The 26766-nt window shown below is 34.9% G+C and overlaps 1 protein-coding gene across 11 annotated transcripts in view; it reads right to left on the bottom strand.

The window, feature by feature from the left end:
* Nucleotides 1-26391, bottom strand: part of LOC110463999 (serine/threonine-protein kinase TAO1-like) — a 47032-nt gene extending 20641 nt beyond the window's left edge. Inside the window, exons 1-13 of one of the 11 annotated variants that reach the window (XM_021518992.1) lie at nt 26150-26391; nt 15554-15804; nt 14803-14874; nt 13801-13902; nt 13377-13422; nt 12787-12936; nt 11895-12047; nt 10929-11104; nt 9972-10190; nt 7230-7388; nt 5863-5895; nt 2830-2883; nt 764-796 (exon numbers count right to left, since the gene is read on the bottom strand). In XM_021518992.1, coding sequence (XP_021374667.1) covers nt 764-796; nt 2830-2883; nt 5863-5895; nt 7230-7388; nt 9972-10190; nt 10929-11104; nt 11895-12047; nt 12787-12936; nt 13377-13422; nt 13801-13902; nt 14803-14874; nt 15554-15685 — 1329 coding nt within the window. In that variant the 5' untranslated portion in view covers nt 15686-15804; nt 26150-26391. The remainder of the gene's footprint in view (nt 1-763; nt 797-2829; nt 2884-5862; nt 5896-7229; nt 7389-9971; nt 10191-10928; nt 11105-11894; nt 12048-12786; nt 12937-13376; nt 13423-13800; nt 13903-14802; nt 14875-15553; nt 15805-26149) is intronic. The other 10 variants (XM_021518993.1, XM_021518995.1, XM_021518994.1 and 7 more) reach the window with 10 other exon arrangements.
* Nucleotides 26392-26766: the final 375 nt, after the last annotated feature.

The raw sequence follows: 26766 nt of genomic DNA, 5'->3' as shown, positions 1-26766 counted from the left end.
CGTCTTTTTTTGGTAAAACAATTTATGGTATACAAAGCATATGAAGTGTTGCTTGTTGTTGTTTTTTTGGGGGGGGGGGGGGGGGGGGGGGTTATCAAATGATGCAGGAAATTTCTTATACAAATTTTCTTGACAAAATTGGATATTTTCCATATCATAAAAGAAATAGGACCAGAGTTTAGCCTGAATATAAAGACAGGATAGATCCGTAATTCAAAATTTCTGGTCATTCTGATGATATGATAATAAATATGTTGAAATACACTTTTTTCTTCCCAATTATGAATAATGCCTGATGCTATATATAAATATAAAATGCACAAAATCATAATATTTTTCTGAAAAAAAATTCATTAAAAGTATAAGTTATAACCTTTTATGAATAACAATAATAATGACATCACAAATAAAGTCCTCTACAAATGACCTTGGGAATTCCTGAAGGTCAACAGTATCTATACGACTACCTGTACTATCAACACTGTAGCTGGTCATCTGTGTAATCCATGCGAACCGTTCGACCGTCGTTGATCGTAAATAGAATATGCAACATGCAAAGACACTAGCAAGGAGTTTTTAGCCAAAAAATGGCTAAAAACTGAATTGATGTCACAGTGAAAAAAAAAGAAGTAGAAAATATTGGAAACAAAATTAAAATGGCTGCATATTCATTCTGCCTTGAAACACCAAGTTCTTGCTCAATACAGAGATTACAACGTATACCATGCATGTTGAAAATTTGGTAAATAAAATGTTTTCATACCAGGTTGAGAAAGAGCAGGGGAGACTGAAACATCTATTAATAAACAAAACAACATTTAAAAATTTAGTACAGTACACTTACATCTTATGTTTTACCACTAGGTGGCAGTACTAACAGAAAATCTGCCACCAGGTGGCAGCATCAACAGATACACTGTACGTACACACACACTAGATACAGGTGGCAGCACCAACACAACACATTCTGCACAACCATAAGGATGCAGCACCAACAGAAATATACCACTAGGTGGCAGCACCAATAGAAATCTACCACTAGGTGGCAGCACCAACAGACGAACGCTGTCTGTGTGTATACAACCAATTGGTGGCAATTTCTAAACCAAGGTTAACATAAAGTAAAAATATTCAGAAAAAGTATGATTTTATTAATGATATTCTTTTTAGTAATATCATGCAAAAAGAAATAGTTATTTTTTTTAGTTTATAATTTCAGTAGAAAAATTGGGATGTAAATTGATTTGTAAGAAGGAATTTTATCAAATATGCACTTGGATACATTTCCTTATCAAAATATTTATCGATCCTTCTAGAGGGTCAGGTCAAGGCTTGAACATTATTGGTGAAATGTTTTCTATTTTTAATAATTTGTATGTAATAATTTAATCAGGCATGACCTATACTATCACTGCTTTTATTGAAATCAAAGAAAGTTGGATGGTATTCAATTGAAAAAGTTCATGGATTATTTCTTTGAAATGATATGCACTTGTTAATTTGATTTGGTAAGTTAAATTTGTTATTTTAGCTGTGTCAGACTACCATCTTTACTGTATATTCTGTTTAAAATGACATCACAAGACAGTGTAAAAAGTTGTGCGACCGTCATGTGATCTATGTTGTAACCATATGACAACAACCTTTATACAAATCACATGACAATGTACAAAGTCATGTGACCATAAAATATTTAAATTTCTAAGTGACTTGCTATCAGACAACTTGTGTATCATGTGATATATAAATATATGTATATGGATTGACTTCGTGTGACAAGAAACAGCAGACTGAGTATTCGCTACACAACTAAAAATTGCAATTGACAAAATACGAGAATTGTGTACGTAATATGTTCACAAGAAGCAGACAACCACCAGGTCAGGGTCTAATATTGATATTAATAAATCTGAAATTGTCTTCAACTGATCAACAATTCAAATACATATCAAAAATATCTAATGGATCAAAAACATGTATTCCCTACACTGATTTATGTCAGGCACATACTAGCTAGTACAAATATTCTTCACCTGCTCTGATGGTGAATGGATTTTTAATTTTATTAACATTAAACTATTTTCAATTTATGAAAATCTCAATTCCTTGGAATGATATGAAATTTCTCAAATTGTGAAGACACAGGCATTTTTGGTATGATTAGTCTGGAATACTGGTGCCGTGACCAGGATCTGGACATCAGTTTAGTAGCCCTGAGCTGTTGATTGTCAATGTTAAAAGCAGCTACTTACAAACATACAACAAAACAATGATATGAAACATGTAAAAGTGGCATCCATAAACAGAACAGTATCCATGGTGATGTGATTTAAGAGGGCCGGGTTAAAGTTAAAATGTCACAAACTACTTCCAGGTCAGAGTTGAAACTGTTTTGCATCTTTTTTCATTACCAAACCATAAACTGAATTTTAATTAGAATTCAATACAATTCTTATAAATGTTTATTTCCAGAAGTAAACGTATCAAGAAACAGAAAACATGTAAATTCATTAGAATTATTTTTATTATATCCGATCAAATCTCATTCATCCCAAAACACATTTGAACTCTTCCAATTCAAAGGTTGGATTAGTTCATTATGAAATTTCAGGGATGAATGAGTTAGAAAACAATTTCAACCAATCAGGACAGTTGTGACAAATGAGGCTGCACCCACTGTTAAGTGACAGGAGATCATGCTGTATATATATATATATATTTATATACAATACTGATGAAAGGCATGCTATAACCCAGTGCGTAACCTCTGGGGCCAGCCCCGGGGGGTGGGGCATGACCTCTGGGGTCAGCCCCAGGGGAAGGGCATACCTTGTTGGGGTGGACATTGCTGTAATAACTTGACCTTTGAGGCAGGGACCAGTCCTTGTAGGTAGAAAAACAAGATGACAATGAAATGAAAGCAATGAACTTTAACCTGGGCAGCAAATTAATGAATAGTCCCTAGATTTACAAACAACAGACTTGATGGTGATGTATTTCAATTAAGATCCTAGCGCAGCAAAATTCTTCACAGATCTCTTAAGACGTACAAAGGCTTTCTTAAGACTCTCGTAAGCAAAAGAGTCGCATCCTTTTTTAAGAAATCAAGGTTTTTGCATTTAATTATCGTGAAACATAATAACAGTGCAGTGGAACCTGTATAATTTGGAAACATGTATAAACCAGACATTCAACAACGCCCCACTGTATACATTTCTATGTAAAGCCAAATCTGTGTAAAGCGACCACACAAGGGAAGATTCAAAGCTGCTTTGTAGGAGCTGACAAAATCATGGTCTAAAAGGTGCTTTGTAGGAGCTGACAAAATCATGGTCTAAAAGCTGCTTTGTAGGAGCTGACAAAATCATGGTCTAAAAGGTAAGAAAGTTGCTAGTAATTGGAGTGGTCTCTCGATGCAAGCAGGTTTGACTCCATGAAACGTATGTGTGAAGTGTAAACCTGTCTTTTTTAGATTGAATCATTAATACCTGTGATTTTCAGTTTGTGCAGGTTTCACTTAAGTATTTATTACCTCAGTCTTTTACAAACAAAAATTACCATGCATGTAAAAAAAGAATTTCGCGAACTTTTCCAGTAGATTTTAAGTTTATTCCAAACAATTTCCAATAAATCAAAAACAGACACTATTCAGCTACATTATTTGTATCCACTCAAAAACTAGATCTGAACACACAATATATTGATCAATATATTATATTCACATTGTTAGATATTTGTTATGAATGATAAGTCATGACACTGTTCTCATAGATCAAGGTGTAACTAACTACTATCAACTATTAATTTTGAGTAAGTTGAAAAATTCAAAGTTTCTTTTCAAATCTAAATCTAAAATTAATCAATCATTCAAGCACTACCAGGACGCATTGTTTAGTTTTGTTTTCAACATTGAAAAGTCTATACATTCTGAACGACATGCATTTGTGTCAAGATATTTTTTTCATATTTTTTTTATGAAACTTAGAATGTGTTTTTTTCACAAATCCAGCTTTTTCTCAAAACAAAAAAAACATGCAAAACATATTAGCCTTAAATCTACTGCATCGTGAGGTAAGGATAACAAAACTATGACAACAAGACAAATGATTGCCAGCAATCCAAAGTCCCATCTTCCGTATAATCTTTGGCATAAAAAAAACCAAAGGGCCATAACTGTATTTATAGGGGTCACGTAAGACACAACTTCAGCACTTGACTTTCTGCTGCCATCCCAAGAAGCAATGACGTAACAAAATTGGCAATTGCAGGTGACAGAATACATGAGATATGACTAGGTCAATAATATAAGATCAATGGTAAACAAAGGGCCATAACTCTAGTAAACAAAGGGCCATAACTCTGGTAAACAAAGGGCCATAACTCTGTAATGGTAAACAAAGGGCCATAACTCTGTAATGGTAAACAAAGGGACATAACTCTAATGGTAAACAAAGGGCTGTTACTCTGGTAAACAAAGGGTCATAACTCTGTAATGGTAAACAAAGGGCTATAACTCTGTAATGGTAAACAAAGGGCCATAACTCTAGTAAACAAAGGGACATAACTCTGTAATGGTAAACAAAGGGTCAAAACTCTGTATGGTAAACAAATGGCCAAAACTCTGTATGGTAAACAAAGGGTCAAAACTCTGTATGGTAAACAAAGGGCCAAAACTCTGTATGGTAAACAAAGGGCCAAAACTCTGTACCGAGTTAGGCACAAGACCCTATTTTACTATGTGCTACTCTGCTATCAAAACAGGAAATTAAATACAAAATTTGGAGACAGTGTTAAGGAGATATAAGACATAGTGGCACATAGATTGGTTAGATGGACAGACAGATTGACGGATGGACAGACAGACAAAGTGTAGACTTTTAGTCCCCTACTGGTACTGGTTAACAAGAAGAAATTCAGAAACAAAACATTTTATTGCTACAAAGAAAGCCATACACTACATTACAGAGTGGTGGGAACAACAAGTTGTAAGTATCTAAACACTCAACTGGAGGTATAGCTTCTTCTACCACTAACTACAGAAAGGGAGACAGACAAACAAGAAATAACTATGATTTAATCAAATTTTACTAAGGCATGAAAACATTTAAATTTGGAATGTTTTCATAGCAGAATGAAAACAGGAAATATAATCACATACTTTTCTATTGATATTTTATCACGAGAAATAGAATCATATACTTCACTATTGATATTTTACCACGAGAAATAGAATTTTATATTTCTCTAGTGATATTTTCCCTCGAGAAATAGAATCATATACTTCTACCCAAACATGTCTACAAAATTTAAGGCTTTGAAATTTATTACAGTAGATAGAAATGAGAAACAGAATCTTGTACTCTGTAATGTAATACATTGAATTATAATGATCAAACAGAAGACATTCTACTGTAGTATATAATTGTGGCTACATTGTGTACACACACGAGGGAAGGATCACACTCTACTTTAATTGAATAGAAAACGACAACAGAATCATTTTCACAATGAGGTTCTATAAGTGTTTAACTCATTCACTCCTGAAGACACATTTGAACTCTTCCAATTCAAAAGTTGGAATAGTTCATTAGGAAATTTCAGGGGTGAATGAGTTAATAGCTGGTTCTGCACCCAAGACATACAATTGATGACAAAAAAGATCAATTTCAAAACGTCACAAAAATCTGCCCTCAAAATGGCTTCTACACACAGACACAATCAATCGAGTGGAAGATGGACAAGGGCAGAAACAGTGTTAGAAGATGATCATGATGCAGCGGGAGAATTTCTCGACACAAATACTACCACAAGACACACAGACAGACACTCAGTTTGATACGATGCGACCTTTGACCTTGTTACCTGTAGTATGTAGGACTGAAGTGTAGGAGGCGGCTACAGAGAGACAATGATATATACCTCATTAGGACTCATAGGTCAAAGGGCAATGAATATAGCTCATTTACATATGATTAACATAGGTCAAAGGGCAGTGTAACTAATTAATGTAGCTTATTTACATATATATATACTTAAAAAATTAATGCAAGCCATGATCATAGAATACTGAACCCATTACTGTAGGTCAAAGGACAAAGTCACTCATTTGCATAAATTAAAGGATACTTGAATACAATACAAGATAGATAGGTCAAAGGACATTGACTCATTAACATATGTTCAAGGGCAGTTACTCGTTTACTGAAGGGCAATATTTCTATGGCACCATACAAGAACAGTCTCCTTTTCATTGATTCAGATCTACGGGCACATTATACTCCTCTACATACAAACAGGCCCGGAACATTGCTGCACATCTATAACTCATTTGAGTACAAAGGGTCATATTTCTCCATATTGCCACACAGCAGTCTCTCTCATTAGCATGGAGGATAACTTAAGAATACCACTTTTCAATAAAAATTCAATTTTCAATACATTCACATTGAAATTAGGACAACATCAGTTTTGGTGAAATAGAATAACTAATTAATACAACCTTCAATTCAAATGACAAACCACAAAGGAATGCAAATGTCAATTAAACGGATCCGAAAATTATCTATTGATAATAAATTATATTAATATTAATACTCAAGAACCATACAATAAGTCAATACACACAAACTATCTGCTTTAATCAGACGAGGGATCTGTGAAATAAAATGCTGCCATCTGTCAGTAAACAGGTTCCATTAAGCCATTACCTGCCATTTTAAGACTTTTATTTTCATCTTTTGCACAGAATTTAAAAATATGACCATTTGAAAGGAAATCCCCCAGGGCAGGGCAACCATTAAAAACAAATCTGCTATCAGAGTAGTTTTAACATAGACTAGGCCACAACTATAACCAACGTTTCTTTGTTGACAAAAATTAAATCACTAAACAACCTGTAAACATTCTGCTAACCTTTTCACCACTGCAGACCATAATAGACTCATCCAGATGTATGGTTGAATGAGTCTACTAAGTTACTTAGGGGTGAAAGGGTTAAAATGTAAACAAACAACTCAACTAGTAATTAGAATCTGAACCTTATCAAAAGGACTTGGCAGATTCTCACAAAAACTTCAATTCTTCTCTGAAATCATCACTTGAAAAAAAAAAATCATGATAACTGAACAGTTCTTTATCAAAATAAAACCTCGTATTTGATTTGTGTCAATTATGCAAGACTCACATAATGTGACTCCTGGTAACAGATTAGGGCGTCTGTGGATACTTACGCTATGCTCGCGATGGAAGGTGGACGCGCTGTCGTCGGTGGAGATACCCTGGAGACTGCTCTGACTACTCGACTTGCTGCTCAGGTTACTACTCGGCATCGAGTGCTGACTCGTCATACTGCTCGACTTACTCGTGCTACTGTCGATGTTATCGTCATCCTAGTAAAACAACATGGCCGAAAGTTAATCAACATGGCTTATGTCGGCATAAAATAGACCCTTTTACTTAAGTGACAGAATTGTAATCTCTGTCGGCAAATCCAAAATATGCATGTTTACATAACTTGTTGATGTTATTTTTTCATTTTGACATCAATCTTGTTGACATGCACATTTTTAAAGATTTCCAGACCAACATACAGTCCCATACCCAAATGAAAGAGTCTAGTTGTTTAGATTTTAAATATGACAAAAAAAGAATTCACAAAGGCTATATATATATGCTACCTCACAAAGTTCACCTGCAATTTGTGCAAGATTTATCTCTCTTAAAATCCTAATTTATCCGGAACCGGAAGGATTTTTACACAGGTTTCTGAATGCGGAACTCTTATGAAAAGGCAGAGAACATTACAGCAAGGTAGCATACATCCTTAAGCAGGGTGATGACAACAAGCTACAACCACTGAATCCAACCTCTTTTATATGGATAAAACATGGCGGACATCACAGATGACGAAGGAAAAATTTGACAAAGCTTATAAATTTCAAATGATGTTCAACAATACAAAATAGATTTTCAGACTTTTAAATATTTTTACAACATGTTCATGCAAAAGTAATGAATAGTGTCCAATACACCTTAACTCATTCACCCCTGAAATTTCATAATGAACTATTCCAACCTTTGAATTGGAAGAGTTCAAATGTGTCTTTAGGGGTGAATGAGTTAAATTTTACCTCAGATTATGTATAGTGAAAATTTGATGACAAACAGTATTTAGCAGCCAGAATACGATAAAAAGTCTGTTTTATTCCACAAAATCAAGTCTCTACAGGGATATAATCAAGGTAACAATGGGATCTAACTGAAATCATGCAAAACCTCCAAACAGAACACACTTACGAAATCAATAAACCAGTAAAATAGAAGACATTAGTAACGATACATAATCTGAAAATCACAAATAATATCAATCAAACAAGGGTAGAAACCAACAAACATTAATAGTTGAAGCTTTGTATCAAAATATCTACATATTTTCATTCCGAAGATTTGATCTACTGAAGTAACATGTATTTCTTTTCGACAATTAAAATATTCCCTCAAATTTGAGGTCAATAATTACTTTTTTCTATGGAATATTTTTAAAATTCTAAAATTGTATTCAACTGATATTAAAGTTTGTTGGTTCTGAATATGTTACTCAAATCTAAAATATGTACAATGTAAACAAATTGTGACAACCCTCTTTGGTGAATCTATAAAAGGAACATTCAGCTTGCTGTGTCCAAGTTACCTTAGGAACTCCAATTCACGGAGCAGTAATAAAGGTGTAAGGTCCAATAACACACTTTAAAATCCCAGTAATATACATGTCAAGGTCGAGGAATACCGGTACCTTTAAGATGCCTAATAGTACATGTGAACTCATTCACCCCTAAAGACACATTTGAGCTCTTCCAATTCAAAGGTTGGAATAGTTCATTATGAAATTTCAGGGGTGAATGAGTTAAGAAGCCCAGTAATATAGATATTTCACCTTCTACTTTAAGGTTTGACAGTCAAATGACACATCTTATTAGGTCTGTACTGAAATTGAAGTCACAGGTAACCATCAGACTTAAACTAAACCAGCTTTATTTGAAACCGCTATATTGAAATTTACCTTGAACTGAACTTTGTTATAAATGAGGTGTAAATATGCATTTTTTTAATTATTTTTTTGCCTAGTTTTAGAGCCAGACACAGGCTGCTTGCTTTCTCTACCACAAAGTGCTTTATATTCCCAAAATGAGGAATATCCCATTTTTTTATAAAAATAATGCTTTATTTTCCCAATTCATGCAGAAACCGCCTGTTGTAATATTATGGTAGGACAAATAAATAATCAAAAACTGGTAGAAAATGTAGCCATACGAACAAGCCCAGCACCAATGGAAAATCACTGTTAATTTAACATTCATAATCACACAATGCGACGACACCTTATAAAACCGTTATAAGCTTCTGCTTCATGAAACTGAAAGCCAGATTGTTATCGCTATCAAAATTGTTATCACTATCAAAATTGTTATCACTATCAAAATTGTGAACTCCTTTAAAACACGGACCAAATTTTTGTCACATGGTTGAATTAAGGTCAATGATCAACTCTGCAGGATGCCAAGGATTCCCAGAAAAAACGTTTCTTCAAATAAAATCTTGAAATCATGTCAACTAATCAGCAATGTCCATATGGCACAGCAAAAATAATTGTGAACAATCCCTAATCCCTATCCCATATCACTTCTCAAAACACCTCGACTATGCAAAGAAAATTCCCTCATAATCTTACTGTCACTGCAGTGGTCAGTCAGAGTGGTCAGTCTAGGTATCTACTGGACACTGGTCAGTCTGAGCTTCCTTTTGATAATGGACAGTCTGTGTACCAACTTGACAGTGGTCAGTCTAGATACCTACTTGATACTGGACAGTGGTCAGTGAGTTACAATAACACACAGACAGGCAGCATGCAGGCCGCAGGCAAAAAACCACTGGACACACAGCAACGGTCAAGCTGAATAGGGAACAAGACTTACCAGAGAGGGGTCACATGGACTGACCTGGGATGAATCGTCCGTGGTAAAGTCGTCGGATGTCGGCCCGTTGGAGCTGTTTTCACCCTCAATCACATCCACCATGAGAATCTTCTTCATACGGCGATACTGGAGGTTGTCTAGCTCTCGGACCGCGTCCTTGGTGCGCTGAATTAGGTCTATGATAACACTACTCGGGCCAGTCCCCTCTAGGAAATGGTGCTACAGAACAGATTCAATGTGATAAGATCATTCTCGAGGTAAAGAAAGCTGGATAATGATATTCTCAAATCAGATAGAAAGAGAAATGGATTTCCGGGTTTTCTTGTTGCTACCAATAATCATTTCAAAATGTTTTCTATCCCGTTATTCAAAGATCCTCCTTTTGTAACTGTAACTTGCTAATTTTGAAAAGTTTTTGCCCGCACCCAAAAAGGCGCTATCAATTAAAATAATTTGCATTACAAGAATTTACTCAATAGGAATGACCTAATCCACTGCCAAGACACCTGACGCTAGTAGATTCTGTAAGGACTAGCAACCAGAAATACAGATTTTGAGATTACACAGTTTAGGCCAGTCAAGTTTTTGCAATATCTGTCTACTAACTATTGGCCTGTTCGTTTATGTGGAACAACAGGTACGTCCACTTTTAAATGTAACATTTCTGGGTATAAATCCTGACGGACCTGCAAATGTTTATGCAGGCCTTGCAACGATTTGACAAGGCTCGCCTGAAAGCAGCATCCGATTACTAGGTCCGTCATTATTTAATAAACGAACAACTGTGGTCCAACCGGTTCAACCGTTTAGACAAAAAAAGCCTAGTACTCTGAATATGAAATTGAACATCCCTGCCACTAACCTGGAGCATTGACTTGATTCAAGCGATCAAAGATTTTTTCTCACATCTGTTTTTTACCTTTATAATACCTAAGGAACAAGGTTTTTTTCTGTTACCTTTAAAATATCTGAGGAAGAAGGCCTATCACAGGGAAGTTTGGCGAGGCAGGAGTCGACGAAGTGGCGGAAACTGTCGGACCACTCCCCTCCCGCCAGTGTGGGCGGGTCATTCTGGGCGATGTGATACAGAGCACTCATGGCATTCATATTAAATAAGGGAGGCTTACGCTCGGCTGTGAAACACACGAAAGACACATATTAAATAAGGGAGGCTTACGCTGTTAAACACACCATACTAAACACATAAATACAGGATGTTTATATTTGGCAGTCAAAACATTTTAATATATATAAGATTATGTAAGCTGTTACTAATGCAAAATATACCAAAAATCAAAAACGTGACAAAGATTCTTGCCTGACATATGTTTGCCTGAGAATATTGTGGTTCGGACACCTTTTCCAAAAGAATATTCCAAGCCAACAATTATAGTATAATTTGATTGACAAGTGAATGTTTTAATATCCATATATATTTATAGTATATAAATGAATTTTCTTCATGCTTTTGAAGAGTTAAGTATTTTACCCAGTTTAAAGTTACAAGTTAAAGTTTCTTCGAAAATCACATCCAAAACTGTAGATACTTACATCTTAAAACTTTATGATGGAAAGTCAGAAGGAGAGGTGGAGATGGGAATGATCTCCAGATTTAGGTTTTAAGAATAAGAACAAAGGCGGGGTCCACTCCATATGCAGTGATTTTTTTCATATTTTGCAACAACATTGCCAGACTGCAGACAGTATTGAAAATGATGAGATTTTTTTAGACACTTGAGAAAGTATAACTTCATGTTCTGAGCAGGAGTACTTCAAGGAGCTCCAATTTGGCCAAATCAGACCCTAGGGAGCTAAGAGCATCAATTTTCAATGCTGTCTGGCAACGTTGTTGCAAAATATGAAAAAAGTCGCTGTATGGGCCAAACATGGACCCCACCCTTGTCTGACCAGTATAACCCTTACCCAGTTCTATACAAGTGATGCCCATTGACCAGACGTCCGACTTGCCGTCGTACTGACCCTCGTCCATGGCTAGAATCACCTCGGGGGCCATCCAGTAAGGCGTCCCCACAAACGAGTTGGCTGGACTTATCAGAGACGCCGACCCAAAGTCCGCTGGAAATACAGAAACACTCTGATGCAACACACCATCAACTTTCTTCTATTCTATAAACACAAAGCCTGGTGGTGCCGAAATTGTAGAGACAGAGGAAAGTATTCCGGGATATAGATAATGATTGTTAATAAGTCACAAAATTAAATGTCATGAAAATAACACTGTATTTTTTTATTTATTTTTTCCCCCCAGACCATACATCTAACAATCATATATCAGAATGTTATCAGGATTTTAATTCCCACAGGAGATAACCTCTATTTGTTCCTTGTTTATGTGGTGAAAATATGCACGAGATTTAACTTTTCATTGTGCATGTAAATATTTGGAAACATAAAATAGTTTGCGGCACATTTCATGGAGGTGTCTTTAAAAACGTCAGGGTGTTTTTTAAGAAGAAAGCTATTTTCTTGTCAATTGTATTTATGTTGTAGTGCAACAAGATATCCTCTTCTCTTGTCTGTGATTTGTCATCTCACCTGGAATTTTATTCGCACTAGCCAAAAAACGCAAAATTTAAATGTCTGGAACTTTTGTCGACCACATCAAAATTGTAACTGTACTTAAAAAAACATAACTTAAAACTCCAAGAAACAACATTCTGTAAATTGCTTTACCATCTTTGTTTCCCAAGCCTACTTTTATTTTTGAATTGAAATTTTTTAAACATTATTCGATACCTCTTATTTACATAAACATTGTTCTGAAAAATGTAAGTCACATGCAATCTGTTTTTACCCAGTTTGACGGTGCCGTTTTCTGTCAGCAGTATATTGCCCGCCTTGATGTCTCGGTGTATTTTGCCCTGAGTATGTAGGTAGGCCAGGCCCTCTAAAGCGTCGTGGCAGATTGCTGCGATTTCTATCTCCTTTAATGGCTTCTTGTGAACTGAAACAAAAGAAAGTTCAATACACAAGAGTTCACTTGATGTTTACCCTGTTTCTGATTAAACAAACAAGCAAAAGAAATTGCAATAGACGTTTTATCTTTTTCCAGTTTCATCACATTTCAATTTGAGTAACCGTTATAATTACTTGTTTGGGTCCTACTTGGCTATCACGAAGAAACAAACAAACTTTTTTTGATCAATATATAGGTAAAGCAGAAAAGCCATGAATAATCCAGAAATAAATCTGATCATTTACATTTTGTAACTGTACATAAATCAACATGATATTTCTTATTTAATTATGATTAATTATAAATTGAACAACAATTCATGAATTTTGTACGAGCTATTCCAGAAATGATAATGGGGTACGGGTGGTGGGGAGGGGTGGTAATAACTGTTGAAATTTCTATAATGGGCTCAGATAAAAAATACTGACCTTCTACGATGTCCGAGGCGGAGCCTAGACAGTATTCCATAACCAGCTGTAAACACGAACACACATAGTAATTACTTAATGGAATAAAACTATTTCTTTCATCAGACAAAATGTGGAGAACATTTTTTGATTTTACTGTATATCAAAGTAAGCATTAAATTATTCATCAATTTCTATTACAATTTATCTTGATTTAAATAAAACCAATGGGACATTTTCAAATTATTTAGCAAAACTCACATTTCCCTGGGCCAATGCAGAGTTGTTGTATTTTACCTTGGTAATTTCAAAATTCCACTCGTCCACTTTTCTTTTAACCCTTTCACCACTGAAGACCATAGTGGACTCATCCAGATGAATGTATGGTAGAGTCTACTCAAGTTACCTAGGGGTGAGAGAGTGGTGATAGGAAGCACCTACTTACCCATGCTGTGTGTTCACGGAGATAGCACCCTTTGTAGTCTATAACGTGTCTGTGTTTCAATTGTCTTAGGAACTTAACTTCTTTGATAATGTCCTGCCATTTCTGGAGAAAAAAAGGAAAAGATATAGGTAGTGTCGTTTCGATAAACGATTACAATCGAAAAATCAATCGATTGTACAGCCCATTCAAATTAACTGATTTATAAATTTCATAATCGATTAATCGGTTTAAATGTTGCATGCTGTTTTCTGTTGATATCTGTCAGATTTTACTCTTAGTCAAATTCTAGTAGTAAGTCAAAACTTAAAGTGTAAAAACCAAGTCAGCCTTTGATTTTACATGGCAAAATTACTGTATACTGCAAATCCCAATTCTAATCATCATAATTACACATATTTCAAAATAGATTTACCAGAATTTGGATGTTCCGATTATAATCGATAATTGTTCATTAAAAGACTTCCGATAATTGATTAAGATTCCCAACACTACATATAGGTGAACATTGACTAACTAAAGCCTAAATGATTTTTTTTATTTTATTTAATTAGCATATTTCCATTAACAATTTTTGTTTCAAAAACTTTGCAAGTAACGGTAGTTAATAAGTTCAATTCAGCCTCTGAAACAAGTGGCTAACTAAGATTAATTGAGCTTAATTGCATTTCATCAAAGTGTAATACAAACAGGAGCAATAATACTTCTGATCAATCTGTTAAAGGTGGCTTCTAGTATGACTTTGACCTCTGTTGCTCTTGTGTAAACTCAGACATGGAGCATATGGTTTGCGGTACTATTTAAGGGATTTTTCTCTCACAAATAGTTTTATTGAACAAAACAGAACCATATTCTGCACCGATACTCAAAATCGATCCTTAATCATTCGTGGGAAAGATTTTGACCATACTATCAAATTTAACGACCCACGAATTGTAGTCCATGAAGATCAGGGGAGATAATTCAGGTTAATAATCACTGGGGATGTATGCCTTCCTTGCTTACCTCGTTCGCCTGCTTTCCATTGTAGGACATCTTCTTGATGGCCACAATCTCTTTGTTGACAATATTTCTGGCCTGTAACATTAAGAACACACTTTGACATCAAAATCAAACAATTCTCAATCAATTGAGCACACTTCCGTTACAAACTATTATATTTCCACTGAAAAACTTATTTCACAAATAAACATCATATTTCAGTCATGCCATCACATTTCCTTGGCACAAAAAAAACGTTTGTTTAATAAAACAATCTACTTTGTTGATAATCATTTGTTATTTATTCCTTTTATTTTGAAATGCATTTCATTATGTAAACCTGTCTAATCTGACAACCTGTGTTAAACATACATGTATGTATTGGTCAGATTAGACAGGGTGTAATAATATTCAAGGCTCCGAATAAACAAAAAATGTACTGATTTGGTTCCCCCTAAGATTAATCATGTTTTCTAATGGTAAATTGTAGCAGCCATTCAACCAGGTAAAGTTCTATGTTTGTTTGGGTTTTACGTCCTATTAGTTATAACAGCTATGGTCATTTTAACTTTAAGGACGTGCCAGGTTTCGGTGGTGGAGAAAAGCCGGAGTTCCTGGAGAAAAAATCACATGCATACTATATATGATATTGCAAATGTCACTCAAGGATTTCAACTTTTTCCAAATTGCAGGAAAAATTCTGTTCTGGTTATTTTCTAATTATTCTATACATATTATGCATATACGGTATGTGGTAAAAATTTCTGCAACTTACGAAGTACACTGCACCAAAACTTCCATGGCCAATTTCTCGTAGATCGACAAATATTTTCTCTGGGTCATCGTTGAAGAAGAAGAGTCCCGCAATATCAGGATCCTTGAGGCTTCCCGCCTTAGGTTGGGGCATGATGACCCCTCAACTCTGACCTTGGCCGTGTCTACCGAGGGTCAAGGTCTTTGAAAGGGTACAGGAGCCTGTCTCTGATCATGTGAATGTAGTTATATGCCCTTGTCTGTCAAATGTACCTGAAACAGAAAAATCAGGGGTTTTAACATGAGAAACGTAAATCTCCAGTTCAGACGGCTCGTCATTCCTTCGTCATAATTTATCATCAGAAATTCACCAAGTTGCTGAGTTCGAGGAGCACTTGTTGATCAAAAATGCTCTTTTTTAACTTGCTGTGCCAGTTGAATTGAAATATATTAACATTGGGTAACTGTCCCCCACCAGTAATGATTTCTATACTTAACAAACACATCATCCCAAGATGTCCTTGTACACCAAGTCTGGTTACTCCAGGTGAAATAGTAGAAGATATTCCCAGGACAAACATTTTCCAAAAGTAAAGGTAAAACGTCAAGTCATAGGCCACAGTGACCTAATTCTTGCACTCTGCACTCTAACGTCCAAAGATATCCTTGTACACCAAATCTGGTTTAATACTCCAGGTGAAATAGTACAGAAGATATGCCCAAGGCAAACATTTACAAAAGTAAAGGTCAAAGGTCAAGTCATAGGCCACAGTGACCTAATTCTTGCACTCTGCCATCTCAATATACAAGATGTCCTTTTACACCAAATCTGGTCACTTCAGGTGAAATAGTACAGAAAATATGCCCCCAACAGACATTTTCAAAAGTAAAGATCAAAGGTCAAGTTATAGGTCACAGTGACCAAATTCTTGCACTCTGCACTCCGGCATGTCGATATACAAGATGTCCAGCTTGTACAACAAATCTGGTTACTCCAGGTGAAATAGTATAGAAGACATGCCCTGGGCAAGCATTTTCAGAAACTTTGACATTAAAAAGGGTTCAATATGAATTTCTCCTTCACTCAACTGATTTAAACTCGGATGAAACAAAACATTGAAATTTAACTGAGATGTCAAAACAAACATATATACAATTATTGTGTACATGCAGACATACAAATTGTCCTGTTAAATCCTTGAAAACCCAACATACAGTATCAAGTACACATATGGATGCATAAAAAAGTCTATCTTCCTTCCTCAACATCGGCTAAATACTTAGCTAGTAACGTCAGTCAGCACATGACGATAGATGACACACGAATTAATTAATACACATGTACACAGCTATGTGTATATACTCACAAAACATACAACGGACCTCAGAAAAAACATTCATGGTCAGAAGTATAGAACAGGGGGCAAAAACATACAGGGTAAGGACGTTTATGGTGAAAACATCCATACGCAGGACCAGAAACAATCTAAGAGACAAAAGGGTCCATTGCCAGAATATCATGGTTACTGATAGAAAAAGCAATTATGGCCAAAAAAATTGGGACCAATAAAAACATCACGGGCCATAAAACAGACCTATGGCCAAAAAAATCATGGCTAGAAACATCGGGCCTATGGCAATTAAAGATATTTAAGGCTAGAAACATCGGGCCTATGGCAATTAAAGACATTCAAGGCTAGAAACATCGGGCCTATGGCAATTAAAGACAGCAATTGCTAGATACACGGGACCTACAATGGAAAAACATCTAACGCCAAAATTTACATGTATATACATTGTACAGGACGTATGGCAAAACTTTCACATCCATGTTCAGAAATACAGGTCCTTTTGCAGAAACATCCAATGCCAGAATCTCCATGTATATATTGTATATGTGTAGGACCTATGGCAAAATCATCAATGGCTACAAACATTGGACCTATATATGGCAAACTTACCTATGGCCAGAAAAAATATAGAGGACCTTTAGCTACGGCAAATTCTGTATATGAATAATCACAAATTTGTACCAGAAACATCAACAGCCACAAACTTGTAAACATTAATTGATCTAGGACCATGAGCATGTAAACATCCAGTGATAAAACATAGCCAGAAACGTGTAAACATCCATGCGGCCAAGAATTTTGAAACGTCCATGATCACCACGCGACTATAATAGCTACATTTCATTTTAAGTCATCCAGTATTGATTTTACATACCCTGTGCTGCGGAACCAGCAGTATTATTACCATTGCCCAATAAATATAGACCTGATGTAAGGTCCATAAGACATAAATATAATTATCACATGTATTAAACTTCCTTTGGAAATTTTGTCACTATATATACTTCAATGTGTATACATACATATACACACTGTATATGTGTCTAAATTAAACGTCATACAAAATATAAAGTTGTTAATACAAGTTGACGCCTATTTCAGATTTCTCGCCTAACATATTTCATCCGCAGTACTGTACAAACTTAGAATAGACCCATAAAAATATAAATATCACAAGATATTATAAATTCACGAAGGTTGCTGTAGGCTATTGCGGTAGGCTATACAGGATTCAATAAGGATATTTTGACTATTTTATATATTGATATATAATAGAAAATGGACGCAATGCAGATCTACACTACAAAATGCTACATTTTTTTTTTTCATACTGTTGAACATATGATCAATTGTGTTTACACAATTATGTGATATTTTCACAAAACCGGAGAAAACTTGTGCATTTTAAGTACAGTTCATGATCAGAACAGCAAAAATGTTCAAGACATCAATGAAACCTTTTAGGTACAAAATCATGGGTCGATATATACAGGCCTTTTTTATGACTGAATATGGGTCAATTCCCCTCTCCAATTTTGGCACTATTTTCCGAAATTCCAAAATTTCAGTTTTACCAAAATTCACCAACTTATGACTGAAATACTACTACATGACCAGCTGTCTTTGTTCCATTTTGTTTTCATTTTCCTCTCATTTTTGTCACTGGCAAATAATATGCACACTGTTTACTGCTGGTCCTAACTTGTTTACTGTCTTCAATATCATAACAGTCACACAAATGCTTTATTCTAATGCATATCCGGTGGTCAATTTGAAGTGCCTATATACTGTATATAATTTACTAACACAATGGAAATCTTTAGGAATTTTTTTAAGGTAGGCATTTTTATTTCCTCAAACAGGCAAAGGGAATCATCTTATATTAGCAATTATGCTTTTGTATAACCCTTTCTGGGTACTTAATTATGCCACAGGATTTTCTATCTTTGAATTTCCCCTATGTATATATAATGTCAAGAGAAATGTTCTCAATTTATTAATTATTCAAATGAAAATGACATACACAAGGAAATAATGTTTGATGAACATGTATTATATTTATCACATAATGTACTGTTTTTATCGTGTAAATATACACATGTCATATTTGTTTGCGTATTAACCCATGTAATATGACCTATATATATCTCAGCCCTGTGATTGGTTGTAGGTTTCAATTGTTTCAAATGTGATGTCACGCTTAGGACAAGTACATGCACATGATGTCACAGACTTACCCAATGGAGTCAAAATGGCGTCATTTTACATTTCAAGGTTGCATGAAAATTGTCGATTTACACGAATAAATTTATGCTTCAAATCTTGATTATGTGATGAAAAAGATCTAACAATTGTTTTCATTTCAAATGAAATTTATGAAACTCGTCACGCATTTCATAAATCTCATATGAAATAGAAACTCATGTAAGATCCTAGAAGTATAACACCCTAACAATAATTTTAACAATTAGAACTATTTTCCAATATTGGCATCATATATATATAGATCATTCTCAGTAAGAAGTTGCTGTTAAGTTTTACATTGATAATATTTACAGGAAATTCCCTAAGAGTTCAAAAACATTTCCAATTTCAGAGAACAGGTGTTTCCCCTAAAACTTAGATTAACCCCTCAGTAATTAATTGTTGACCATTCAAATAGGGGAAATATCGGGAGAAATCGGTATAACACAACTTAAAATTCTCCAAAGGAAAATAATTATTCAGGCTAATAGACCAAAATAAAAATAATTGACTGAAAGCTTACAACACCATTATATATACAATGTAACTAGGTCTAAGCCTTTCACCCCTATGTAACTTTAGTACTCTACCATGCATTGATCTGGATGAGTCCATTATTGTCTACAGTGGTGAAAAGGTTAACCCTTTCACCACTAGTACTGTAGACCATAATGGACTCATCCAAAACAATGCATGGAGTTTACTGAAGTTACATAGGGGTGAAAAGGTTAAGCCTCGAGTTTATGAAACCATAAATTTATACATATATATATGTATTATAAACAGCCATATGGTTTACTTTGGTCCGATGTGGAAAGTTATGAAATTTGATCCTCGCTGATGAGTGTGCGTTGATCACAGGTTTCACGATTGTCAAGAGGACAGAGAAGGAAATCATTACAATTGTCAATAAATTATTTCTAAAAATAGATCATATTTTCATCGACATAAAGAGATCACTTGAGCTTAATAACACTGAAAAAGAAATTAAATATGAAAATCAAAGCACGCCACTTTGAACTGAAAAAGATATTACATTTGTCCATGCTTGATTTATTGTCAAAAGCTATCGTGGAACCTTGTATAACTGGGTTGTCCTATTCAAATATACCGGTAAAACAACTTATCAAAACATTATTTTTTATCGCTCAAAATATTGTTATTAAAAATTTTGATCAGTCATGTTGTACTAGCTAGTATACCTAATGTTTACCCTTTAGGCTATGAGAAAGGTTGTCAGCTAAAATAAAGACATATATATATTATATGTACATGAACATGTACAGGTATATATCCGTTTTGAAATGGGCGAGTTAGGTCTATGATAACTAACATGATTATAATATTTTCCCACAAACTGCAAAAGGAATTGGAATTAAATCTTTCACTATATATAAATCAGCATTGCTGAGATTTCAGCTGACTCTTTGAATTCACATTAAGCATTTTCAGAAGTCAAATGAAGAAAAAAAACAACACTTTTCCCTGAAATTTAGACTCACAACATATGTCTAAAAGACATATTATTTTCAAATACAAAAATGTTGGGAAGTAAAAAAATTGCTCTCAAGGGTCTACTGAAAATCCTTTCACTGGTAAAATGAAAAATCAAAAAATATATTTCATCGCTTTTTGAAAATGTTATCACTGGAAAGTTTTGAAATCTTCCTACTGAATTCTAAATAATTTCACCTTCAATAATCTTAGGGACATCAAAATCTACCAGACTGAGAGGATCTGAGCTACCACGCATGCATATATAATATATACCTAGCTCACATTTTAGTGTCCTACTGCATGTTATAAAATTGATTGAGGCTCAGATCGTATGACCGTTCATGTTAAGAATATGATCCCAGCACAAAACAAAATATATCTCCTTCTCCCGACATCAATGACAAATTTCTGCTACATTGTTGACTGTGTAAACTACCCTATGCATACAGGAGTGTTACACCTACGAGGAGCTAATGCACTTATATAACTATCTATTTTAGTACAATGATTTTTTTCGGGTTTGAGAAACTGTACCCGAAGATACTATAAAGCCTGTTTTTCACTTGTGTGTGTTTTGTCACAGTACATATATATCACACACTTTATACTGAAGCTTGTATACATGTACACGTGTGCACTCCAAAGAATGTTTGACATAAAATTCTGCTCATAAATTCTCTAATCCTTGTTTCTTCTGGCACAGACCCTGAGAGTCAACTACCACATATACAGTTGTAGTTATCGATATAAATATATAAGATAGCCATACAAACAAATACAACAAGTACAAATAATATACTCTTGTAGCCGGACGCCAGACGGACGATGCACCACGGCATAAGCTCACTTGGCCCCATGGGCCACAGGGGTGAGCTCAAAACTTAAAAGCAAAGTAACACCCCCACATTTTTTTTTTACATTTTTCCATGCTAAATGTTCAGCATGCATGATTAACAGCTTACATAATAGTATATATATATATAAAAAGCAATAACTGGTTTATCTGTTGTCAGTTTAACTCAACCACCCCTACATATTTAAACTGGACTTGCCCAGTCTTTGATTTGGTAAGGTTTTAGTGTGACTTTAGGGGGTGAATGGGTTAATGTGACCGGGTGGAGTACTGTGCTGGGGTTTTTTAGCATGGTATTTCAGCGCTGTAGCACTCTTTACGTCAGCATCCGATTCGTGCTTTCGCATCGAGGCAAATACACCAACATATTGCCTCAAGCACACACATGTACACAACACACATGTATACAACACACATGTACACAACACACATGTACACAACACACATGGAGGCATGTCCTGAAACAAACTTAGCTGTTGACACGACACTACAAACTCAATTTACCAAACCAAATTTCTTTTATGCATTCAATTTTAATATTAAATACCAAATAATTCCTTCTATTAAAATACAGGTACAATTGAAGTCCCTGTAGTAAATTTGATCTATACAATATGAGAAATTATTGTGCTACAGCCCATATTTTTTTGTGAATTAACAGTAATTTACGGTAATACACATGTAAGAATGACCCCTAGGTATCTAGAATGGAATAACATGACTTCCTCATGTATAAATAATTAACGCGATTTGTTGTAGGAGCCGATTCCGATGATGATCATATAGGTAGATTATGAATAACTGACCCCTGGCAGGCTAACATAAAATCACATTTAAATTATTCATATTCATATAATATATATACAAGAAAATGATCTAGATAGCAGAATTTCTCCAAGAACTGTGAATCTATCTACATTCATAGCATGTAGATAGCTGAATTTCACCTAGATTTGTTGAATCCATCTATATAGGTGAATTCCTCATAGAAATGTGAAACTATCTAGATGGCTGAATTTCTCCCAGAAATGTGAATCTATCTGGATGGCTGAATTTCTCCCAGAAATGTGAATCCATTTCGATAGCTGAATTTCTCCCAAAAATGTGAATCTATCTAGAAAGCTGAATTCCTCGTAGAAATGTGTATCTATCTAGATAGCTGAATTCCTCGTAGAAATGCGAATCTATCTAGAAAGCTGAATTCCTTGTAGAAATGTGAATCTATCTGGATGGCTGAATTTCTCCCAGAAATGTGAATCCATTTCGATAGCTGAATCTCTCCCAGAAATGTGAATCTATCTAGATAGCAGAATTCCTCGTAGAAATGTGAATCTATCTCGAAAGCTGAATTCCTCGTAGAAATGTGAATTTATCTAGAAAGCTGAATTCCTCGTAGAAATGTGAATCTATCTAGATAGCTGAATTCCTCGTAGAAATGTGAATCTATCTAGAAAGATGTCCTTGTAGAAATGTGAATCTATCTGGATGGCTGAATTTCTCCCAGAAATGTGAATCCATTTCGATAGCTGAATTTCTCCCAGAAATGTGAATCTATCTAGATAGCAGAATTCCTTGTAGAAATGTGAATCTATCTAGATATCTGAATTCCTCATAAAAATGTGAATCTCATCTAGAAAGCTGAATTCCTCGTAGAAATGTGAATCTATCTAGAAAGCTGAATTCCTCGTAGAAATGTGAATCTATCTAGAAAGCTGAATTCCTCGTAGAAATGTGAATCTATCTAGATAGGCTAGCTGAATTCCTCGTTGAAGTGTGAATCGATCTATAGATAGCCATAAATATACATATATAGCTAAATCTTTCCTAGAAATTGTTAGTTAAAATAAAGCTTGCAATACATATATTGATATAATTGATTTAAGACTACCCGGTACCTACATTTGAATATACACATAGTAAATCATTTAACAGAAAACAAACCTATTTCTTTGTTTGGCCCCACATTAGGTCTTTCAGTTCTAAAGATGAAGTTTTTCAAATGAGAAGATCAAATGGATGGACAACAGAAGATGAACATCACAACATACTCTAAGCTTACAGGCACATCCAGGCAAGCTAATAACATTTTTGTGTATATATACATGTACTGTTTCCTCTTTTCTGTTTCCCTCTTTTTTATACCTGTATGTAAATATCCAAACTCATCCTAATTTTTTAAAGGGTACTTTCCAAAAAGCTAAACAATAGCACTGTTTAGAAATGTATCCCAATTTAAACAAATATATTTGAAACTGTTGTACTACTGAATGGGTTTAGGGGAAGACAGCTGACACCAACCTGACCCTAATTTAAGGCCTGATTGACCCAATAGTTAAAGAACACAGGTGGGTTTTTTTCATTTCCATGACTTGACAATTCTGATTACCAACTACCTGAAAATCTTCCTGTATTTAGACTTGTAACCTGATCAAGGTGTTAGAGATATTAAACTAAATACGTATCATGTGCATGCACTGTTTATTTATTTCCTTCTCACAACAAAAATTGCAACAATGATAATCTCCGACACAGAGTAGGGATGGGCTTGTGACAGGACGATAAATATCTTTTGTTGGCTTTTCTATTGAATTGCAAAAATATTGGTGGGCTTATTACCAGACACTGGCTTATTCCTGGATAAATATAAATACAATAGTCAAAATTAATGTAATTCCTTTTTAAACTATCTGTATGTAAAAATGAATTATGAAAACAAGTTTTATAAATGATGATAAAATAAACACATATAACGCACAAAGCAGATAGCTTTTGTTTATTTTTTTTTCAAATTTTCATTTTTTTTAACCGTGATACCTTAGCCTTCTTTTTTAATTGTGGTACCAAATGTTGTTTTTTAAAGTGTTGGTTTCAGATTTATTAGAAATTAATTGCAAAGTATGTCCAAGCCTTAAATTACCAGTTTCCTATTCTTTTTGACCACTTTTGACTATGTGAATGATCTAGCGTATATCATATACGTAACTCTCCGGGATTTTATTTAGTTTTATTTTCTTCTCCAGGCTGTGTGTGACCAAAAGAAAGTCAACGATTAATTACAATCATTCATCCAAATTTACTACAGAAATTCAATCACAGTTTCAAAATTATTTCATCAAATCCTGACACAAATGATCAGTCAGAAATTGAGACTTGATGTACAATGTACATGTGAAAGATCAGGTTTGGCAGTACAGTCTAAGAAAAATCTACAATTTTGAGGAAGTAGCTAACAACAGACACCTATTTTTCAGCCAGAAAAAAACCTGGCCATATTAGCTCTAATAATGGTGCCAGGCATAGATATTAAATGACAATTAGGACATCTTTAATTAGACCCATTGTTTCTACATTGACATGTACCATACCTACTAGGGTTTTGTCTATTCCAGAGTGACAGAAACATGAAGGTTTCTTTATCTTTAATTTTTCCCACATCAAAATTTAATTCTCCATTATGAAATTGTGGATCCCTCTGAAAAGTGTCATAGTATCAGTAGATAATGCTCCCTGGCAGATCAACAGAAAACAAGGTCATTTTGATATATGAAGTTGCAATTGTTTTAACAAAACCAACTGAACAACTTCTAAGAAATTGTGAAATTTAGAACTTTACTTAAGTTACATTTTTTTATAAATTCCTGGGGATGCCCTCATTACAGAGAGGACACCCTCATTAGGTCAGGTCATTCACCATGGGTCTGTCAAATCTAAAATATTTTTTGTTTTGTTTATCAAGATTAAGCTCGAGACAATCAATGAATTATTTTGCTGCATGTCTTGCAAGGAACCCTACAATCAAATTGTTTTACTAGATGTAACATTACTAGATAAGGGGTGAATTGAACAGTTGGGTAAACATGTTTATAAGATGAACTGACCTGGATTTGCCATGTGCTGCATTCCTGAATGTGCAAATGACAGCAGCTAGTTGGAGGGACAAAAGGATGTTCTGTTACCTATCCGTATGACTAATTAAATGTAACAAACAATGGTCAGTGTGACCTATAGCATATCTTGTAGCCATAAGCCTGTGTGGTTCATCACGAGAAGGCTGTCGTAAAGGCAAATCTCACCTTTACTGGGTGGGGTAGAATAGTGTCATAACCGGATATCATTGTGTGGACGGCAATACATGTAAATACGACACTGGATTCCACCTGTTTGAGCTCTCAGAAGTAACACAGATAACATGAATGATTTACAATCATGACACAACGATACATGGTTATCGACAACGTAAGAAACAGACCGATACGGGATAGACATTAATTCAGACATTCTCAACTTCCGAAACGAAAAATTACCCTTAGGCTGTCGGCATTGCGACAAATAAAACGGCCTCAATGACTCAGCTCCTATTCAGTCTGATGAATGCATGGTATGCTTACATTAAATACAAATATGCATGTTTAGAAAAAATACAACTTAACAGCTATAGACAGCACCGCCATCCGAAGTACCTCCCCCCTCCCGTTGCAAGAAATTGATGCTGATCCAAATGACCGAGACGGGGGTTACCTTTGCTTCCGCGTCACATTCTAGAAAAAATAGACACTTGACGGGAATATTACCATGGCTAATTAGTAGTATACTGTTTCAATATTAACTTGGTGACATTATGAGTCAATCCGTAGTCTTATAACATCACTTTTCATAGTGTTTACAAGCGTACCTCTTTCTGTAATCTTTTTCCTCTTCCAATATGGCTACGCCTACGCATGCGCCGTCAAAACCGGAGCTTCACAAGGGACGTAAACTTCAGACAAGTTTCGTCGTTCCTCTACGAGCGCGATAATTAACTAAAAGAAAGACTGTTCAACGGTTACATCATTACTGCACGTATTGGTGTTTCATTTCAACATCTTATTAAGTTTTCAAAAACTTTAGGAAAAGTCCTTCATTACGTCACCGGAAAATGAATGCACTGCAGTAAAACATTCCCACTTACTCATTGGTCGAAATTATGGGGTCAAAAATGGGCCCATCTTTCATACATTGGCTGAATTCTTGAAATACATTGTTCCTCATTGTTATGTTATCGTTTGATGTTTCGTGTTACTTTTTAGAAACAAAGATTGCGACGTCTTAAGATAGAACGATTGAAAAAGCTTAATTATGTAAATGTCAAATATCTTTAGAAGAAAAATGAATAATTTTAAAGTGGAGTACGTTTTGGTACGAATAGATAACTAATTAATTGATTATTTTAAATGTCTTTAACCAGAGACGTATATAGCACGTCTCTGCTTTAACTGTTCTATAAAATAATTGTGTGTGTGTGTGTGTGTG

Source organism: Mizuhopecten yessoensis, unplaced genomic scaffold (genome assembly GCF_002113885.1).
Source record: "Mizuhopecten yessoensis strain PY_sf001 unplaced genomic scaffold, ASM211388v2 scaffold10951, whole genome shotgun sequence".
Lineage (NCBI taxonomy): Eukaryota > Metazoa > Mollusca > Bivalvia > Pectinida > Pectinidae > Mizuhopecten > Mizuhopecten yessoensis.
The sequence above is the reverse complement of the archived record's forward strand: the minus strand, read 5'-3'. Positions and strand labels throughout refer to the sequence as shown.